Source organism: Mus caroli, unplaced genomic scaffold (assembly GCF_978045245.1).
Source record: "Mus caroli unplaced genomic scaffold, Mus_caroli_1 scaffold_8, whole genome shotgun sequence".
Lineage (NCBI taxonomy): Eukaryota > Metazoa > Chordata > Mammalia > Rodentia > Muridae > Mus > Mus caroli.
The window spans coordinates 22,381,320-22,388,599 of NW_028227263.1; the positions used below are offsets into that span (position 1 = coordinate 22,381,320).

Here is a 7,280-nt window from a genome sequence, read left to right on the forward strand (position 1 = left end):
TCATGAGCCACCATGTGGGTTCTGGGAATCAAACCCATGCCCCATGGTTCTTAGAGTAGAACCATGCTCCACTTGGAAGATGTGTTACTACTGTGTCTCCTTATCCCTTCTTTATTCTATTCATGTCTCTCACCCACATGCCAGTGGCTCATCAGTCTATGCTGTCTGCTGCTGTTCTCCTTCCATGAAGAATTCCTGCATCTTTGCCCCACCCCCACCTCATCCCCAGCTAGAGTGCAATGAATGGATTGGTCCATATCCAGGTAGTACTGGGCATTCACCAAGGCCCTGGGCTTTACATTAAATTTTCAGCAGGGTTTTCCAACTAGAGTGTAAGTAAATGAACACTGTGCTCTGGGCTGAATGCCACAGTGGCTCCATCTGAGTGCAGACAGACTCTGAAAGGGACCATATAAGTACCTACCTTGGCTCTGCAAGCCAGCCTCTCCACCCAGACTTTTATTTCCTCCGCATCAGTGCCCATGTCTTAAACAAAAGACAAGTCAACAGACACCTGGGATGCAATGCTACACCATTTATTACAAAGTCAGATTGGGAGCTGAGGAAGCAAGATCTTTGGGCTCCTGAAAGCCCTTCTGTAACAGTGTAATCAAGAGGAAAGAGGGTGTGGAGAGCAGGGGGCTCAGTAGCAAAGTGCTCACCTAGTATGCATGAATTGGGTTCCAAACCCAACCCAGTAAAAAAGAAAGAGGGCTAGAGAAATGGACAGTGGGCATTAGCAACCACATTCTCCACCTTCTCAGCCCTTCTAATCCCTGCCCTCTCGAAAGAAGAGAGGCCTACCATCTTTTTCTATGTGGTCTCTACCTGTCTTTAGGCTGGGCCCCAGGCCCACTCCATGAGCACAAAGGAATTCCAGGTTTCAAGGAGCATGCTCAGGACAGAGCAGCAGCCGCCTGCCTGCCTGCCTGCCTGAGAAGCCAGGCCTAGGTCAGCTGCTGCCATGGTGACTCCTGTGAGCTCAGGTCCTGCAGGAGATAATGGAATGGTTCCGTCCTCAACTTAGGACAAGCAGCTGAGGACTCCAGGCAGTGGGAACGTCACCAGCAGTTCTTCTTCACCTCGACTTTAGAATTAGGCGGGTTTTCTCATCTCCAATGAGGAGCCTAAAAATAAATTGCCCTGTGAGGTCTCCATTCCTCTGCAAGAAAGACCCAGCTCTCCATTACAAATCTCTAAGCCCAGAACTCTCTAGACAGGTGGTTTCCTGAGCTGAGTCCTCTCAGGCAGTGGTGGTGGTGGGGGGGGGGGGGGGCAGTTTCCTCTCTGGTCCCACACATACCTTGTCCAGAAGGGTGTGTATGGGTAGCCATGCAGAAATCACCAACAGAGTGATTAATGGTGTTTTACACCCGACTCCAGGCATAGCCTGAAGCCTCTAGACTGCAGTGGGCAACGTTACAAGAAGGCTATACATCCAGCCCAGACTCAGCCCTCCCAGACACAGCCAAGGGAAGATAGGGAAGGTCTGGGAGGAATTGGTGCCCCAAAGGGAAAGAATATTATCTAAATATGTTGTAAAAAAAATAGATAAAAATATTTTTAAAGCCAACCTAAACATGAAGCCCACCCATAGGAATATCCCAAGTCCTTCAAAACACATTTGAGTCCTACTTGGAGCCAGTGACACCCGTGAACACTTCAATCCTAAGAGCCAGTTAGTTCCCCCTTGTAAAGTGGGTCTCTGTCACATGGAGCCAAAGGCCCTAGGCAGAGGCATCACAGTTCCCTCTGAAGATTCCCATTTTCCTCCAAGGTTATGTGAATGCCAATCTAGTAGCTGTAGATTCTCTGTCACCCTCCTACCTGATGAGCAGTCCTACAAAGAGGCCAGCCAGGAGGGGGCCCAGCCAGTAGATCCAATGGAAGTCCCAGTAGCCAGCCATCACAGCAGGTCCAAAGGCACGAGCAGGGTTCATGCAGGCTCCAGAGATGCTACCACTGCAGACACATAGGTACCCAAGTTACCAGCATCTCAGAAGGCCCTACCTCAAACCCACATCCTTAACCAGGCCTACAGCCATCCCCAAGCAGACATCCTCTCTAAACGCCCATACCAGGGCCCCTGGGTGGATCCCAGAGGCTGTAAGGGAGCCTTGCTTAGCTCTAGGCTGGCAAAGGGTGATTGCTACACGACCACCATATCAGCCCCTCCGCATACACACACACTTCTAGAACAAATGGTCAACAAAAGCATTTGCTTAGTCACGACAGGAGGGGAAAGTGGAACACGCTCCTTTCCCAAGTCTAGAAAGCAAAGTCCAAGGAGCACCGCCCATTTTGGAGTCCAGTTGACCTACATTCAAAGTCCAGCCCGGGCAGTTCTACTCTGTGACCTTTGTCTAACCTCTCTACATATCCACTGAGATGGCAGTATCCGCTCCATAGGCTGTAGCCAGGAAAAAATGACACAATGTGCGTGTCCTGATGGTTACTAAAGTGTGTCTGGCACACCGAGGACCTCATGTCACAGACTTGGGCCTTACTTCCAGAGGGGCTCTGTTTCCCAGGCACACCAAAGGAGGCACGTTCCCTGGGCTTGTCAGAGGGAGCTTGTTTCCAAGGCACACCTCATCTCTGGGTTCTGTCTCCAAACCCAGTGCCTTCAGGCTGATCTATAACCTTCAGTGGGTTCTGTGTCCAGAAGCCCATCCAGGTAGGGGAGCACACTTGTAAGTGAAGCAAGTGTCACTAGGTGGCAGCAAAGCACCACTACTGCTGAGCTACCGCATTCCCAGACCATCCAAGGGGACAGAGCCCGGAGACTGAGAAAGGTTTGGTTCTGTGTCCAAATGGAAAAAAAGGAACTGGACTTTTGGAATTGACCTCTTACATTTCAGCAGATGTGAGTAATTGTCCCAGATTTGTCACTTTAGACTCTCAGTGACCCTGAGTCATTTCTTGCCTTTCGGAACCACAGTTTGACTACCTATACAAGGGAGAAATCTTTCCTGAGCAAACTTTGTCTCCTTAATGCCTTCCCAAAACTAACAAGAAGCTCGAAATCAAAGAGACCAGGGTTCGAGATAATTTTTCGTAAGGCAGAGTCAACACCCCGAGAGAATGCTTTATTTCTTATTACAGAAATTAGGAATTTTCATCCAGACCTCTGACTTAGCCCTAAATGAAGTAGAAGGGTGGCCATATTCTCTAGCCAAAAATCACCTAGCACTGCCTGATACCACCTACCCACCATTGCCTCTTGCCTGCCCAAAGCCAGCCCACTCTCTCCATTTGCCACAGGGCAGCCATCACACTTTTGAAGGATACTTACCCTGCCAGGATATCCACAATGACAGAGAAGCCAATAGAGAATGGGGCTAAAGGGCCCATTGTCTTCTCATTGACAGCACCCATACACACAGCCAATACCAACAGCATTGTCAGAATGATCTCTATCCCCAGGGCTTCTGCCACCTGCTCCTGCTCCTGGACGATGGCAAAGGCTGCCCCGGATGCATTCCAGAACCTTTCCTCTGGACTCACCACCTGTGGAGAAAAAGCCTCTCAGCCTAGACAAGAGCAGCTGGGAGCTGACAGGTCCGTGCTCCCACCCATCTGCAGTTGGGCAGAGCCATGTCTGTTTCCCAGTTTCTCCCCTTTTCATGTGTAACCGAAGAAGCTACAAGACTTCCCTGAGCCTTGCTTTGCACCTCTGAAAATTGAGGATAATGGGTGTTGGGCCCTAATCCCCCCTATATAATCTTCACTGAGAAAAAGAGCGCAAAACTAGCTTGCCTCAAGCTCTCCAAGATGAAGACATTGAGGGACCTGAGGGCCTTGAGAAGACAGAGTGAGGGGTTGAAAGTGAGTCAGTCTCACGGGGGCAGGCACTGGTGGGAGTCAACAGTGAGGGAGAAGGGAAGAATAGAAAGGAGGGGGAGCAGGAGGGATGGATGGAAGGAGCCCCAGGAATTATATACAGAGCCCAGCCAGGGGATGAAGCTCTATGGTAGACCGTTTCTCTGGCATGCTCAAATCTCTTGGTTCCATCACCAGTGCTTGTGGAAGGGGAACCTGCATCTAAGAAGAACTTGCTTTTTAAAATATATTTTTTATTTATTTTTATATATGAGTGGTTTGTGTTCATGTATGCCAGGGCACCACATGCATGCCTAGTAACCACAGAGGCCAGGAAAGAGTGTTAGAGCCCTCAGACTGGAGTTACAGATGGTTGTGAGCTACCATGTGGGTGCTGAGAATTGAACCCAGGTCCTCTGGAGGAGCAGCCAGTGCTCTTAACTGCTGGGGCATCTCCTTGGCCCGGGAAGTAGCCTTTTTGACTGATGGAAAGATTTCTAAGATTTCAAGCAAACCCAAAGGTAAGAGAGGGGAAAGGGGACTCCATCAGTACCAAGCCACTAGCCCTATTCCAGCAGGGACCACTCACCTTAGCCAAGGCAGCCCCAATCAGCCCCCCAAACAGCTGGGAGATCCAATAGGGAATTAGCAGCATGGTCTTGAGGCCTCCGATCACTGTGACTGCCAGCGACACAGCAGGGTTGAAGTGTCCACCGCTACAACCAAGAAGAGAAGGAAGCCATGAGGACATGCTCCAAGGCTCACCACAGGGACATCCCTTGGGAATATGTACTTCAGCCTGTCCCCCAAGCTGAGCCTGCAGGCTGGAGTCAGCCCAGTCCCTTCCATAAGCAGAAATGTGCAAATCGTTCCTGTTTTTCCACGAAGAGCTTTGTGTTAGGGTGAGAGGAGCAGAGGTAGCTGCGGATGGGTGGAGCAGGCCCTAACCCCAGGCCCTAGGTGGCCTTAGAGACAAACACATACAGAGAACATCCATGGCTTACTCCGACTCCTCTGAGCTTGCTCTGGCCCTTCAGAAATGTGGCCAAAGTGCTGTGCCTACAGTCCGCACAGCTGACTGCAAAAGCAAGATGCCGGTGCGTGTTCAGCAGGCAGCTCTGCCTGCTGGTCATACTCCGGGCTTCACTGAAGCTGATGCTGCCCTCTTCTACATCACACAGCTAAACACAAGCTCAGAGGCTCGCCTTGGTTGCCCAGCCAGGAAGCCACCAGGCCTACCTAGATAGACAGTCATGTGCCTTTCACCCTGCTCAGAACTCCTGCACCCCCACCCACCCATTTAAAGAGATAATAAATAAACTGTCCATTGTTTCTTCCCAGAGGGCAGTAACTCAATGTCCTCACTCAGATCTGATTTCGAGTGAGATAGAGAACAGCCCTATCCCAGTCCCCCTGTCAGATGACCCAATCGGAATGTCCACCATTACAGCTGGCTCTTCTGGGAAACAGTCCACCTCCCCTCAACCCATTCTACTGGGCTCCTACCCAGATAAAAAACCAAGGGATGGTCATTTTTCTGCCTCTAAAAAAAAACAAAAGGCTCTTGTCAGGTTGAAGCCCCTGCACTTTCTGTGCATCGCAGTGGACAAGAACCCGGCGCTTTGCTTTTTCCAATTCACTCCCAAAGAGTAGCAGCAACAGTAGTGAATACTGAGCACCCCACAATCCCATCTCCCCAAGACAATCCCTCGGCTTTGGACACTAAGCCAGACAGCTTGAATTTGACTCTTGGCTCCACCACCTTCTAGAAAATACCTCATCTCAGTGATGTGGACTTTTCTCTTTTGCAAATATAACGGGAACTAACAGAACCTGTTTCTTAAGTTTGTCACTAGAATCAAATATCTAAATCGTGCTCAGTATAGAGCAGAGGCATAGCTAGCAACGGGTATATGTTGGCTTGAAGCTAACTTTAACATGTAGTAACAGTATGACTCCTATTTAATAGTCTTCACAGGCTGCAGAGCTAGATGACCCACCCCCACGTTTGTAAGACAATAAGTGGGTGCCCAAGAGTTCCCCAGATTGGCACTAAGCTAATGCTGAGATCTGGTCTCACCTGATGTTCCCCAAGGAAGTAATGATGAGCCCCAAGGCCAGCCCATGAGCCAAGGCAGGCTGCAGGAGCCCAGTATTCGGACTATTCTCAATGACCGATAGACATCCGATGAAGATGAAGAGAGCGGAGCCCACAAGTTCCACTATACATGGTTGTACGTATTGCTCATACCAGAACACACGGCATCTGCCAGCCATGCTGGTCTCCTTCACCTTGACCTCAGGTAGGTCCATACTACACATCGGTGTCTGCCGTAGGGAGAAAAAAAAGACAGGAAACACGGGTGGCAGAGGCCCCCAGACAGAAGCCCCCACCCCCAGCCTTGAACAAATCCTTAGTGCCCTTGCCCAGGCAACAGACTCACCTCCCCAGACATCTGCTCAAGAAGATCCAAGCCAGAGCTACCAGGAGCTGCACCGGCTGCCCTAGATTGTACTCACTTATCGCTAGGTCACAGACTGGAGGTAGAGTCTAGCGGACTCTGCGCTTTTAAAGGACTGGGGACATTCACCAAAGGTGTCCAGAAAGCAATAAAGCCCGAATGGGAGGTGGCCCAGAAGAGTCAACTTTTTTTTTCTAATCTCAACAGGGCAAGGGCCACGTGGGATCAATGATTGCTGGGCTTAGTGCCAGCAACAGGAAAGGCGTGGTTTGCTTGTATCATGTGCAGGCCTGAGGAGGGTCCCAGCAGGAGACACTGCACACTCAGTAACAGCCAGCTCCTCTACCATTGACATTCCACCGTCCTCGTGGGCCTCCTTCCCACCCAGGACCTTTTCCACAAATACCCTGATCACCTGACCCAGCAAGTGTGTGAGCTGATGATGGCTGCTGGCTGCCTAAGGCAGTAGGGACAATATGGCACTGTTGTGTACGGTAAAGCTGGTGGACTTTGGAAACCTGGGGATGGGTAGGACCTACAGGCTTACCTACCCAAAGCCAGGGAACCACCAGTGAGATGCACCCCTCTGCTCACACTGCCTGCACTGACACCCCAGCTCAGCCTGTACAAGCCAAGAGCTAACCACGCAATTGAGTGCCACTGAGCTCAAGTCACTTTCACTGTTTCATCGGCAATGACAGCGACTGAGCTAATGGCATGGCATTCTTACAGGGCTTCAATGAGTGAAGAAATGAAAAGGGCTCAAGGTAGCTCCAGATACAATACAAAAATGCCAGAGTCCATGAACTCAGAATATAAGTGTAGGCCCCTCACAGCGTGCGAGTGGCCAGGCCCTGCCCCTGAGGATCTCCAACTGCTATAATCACCACTCAGGTGGCCCAGCTCCGCCCTACAGAGTAAAAAGCCCAAGATCAGGATTTGAAGCCCCACTAATCCCCACCCTGGAAAGTTCTGTCCCCCACCCCTAAGCCCAAA

General features: G+C 50.5%; 1 protein-coding gene across 1 annotated transcript; it reads right to left on the reverse strand.

Moving 5' to 3' along the window:
* Positions 1–520: 520 nt before the first annotated feature.
* Aqp8 (aquaporin 8) lies at positions 521–6,455 on the reverse strand. Its single transcript, XM_021167154.2, has 6 exons — positions 6,267–6,455; positions 5,903–6,150; positions 4,412–4,538; positions 3,296–3,510; positions 1,828–1,962; positions 521–1,127 (listed from the first exon to the last, which is right to left on the reverse strand). The coding sequence occupies exons 1-6, from the start codon at positions 6,276–6,278 to the stop codon at positions 1,079–1,081; spliced, it is 786 nt and encodes a 261-aa protein (XP_021022813.1). The 5' UTR covers positions 6,279–6,455; the 3' UTR covers positions 521–1,078.
* Positions 6,456–7,280: the final 825 nt, after the last annotated feature.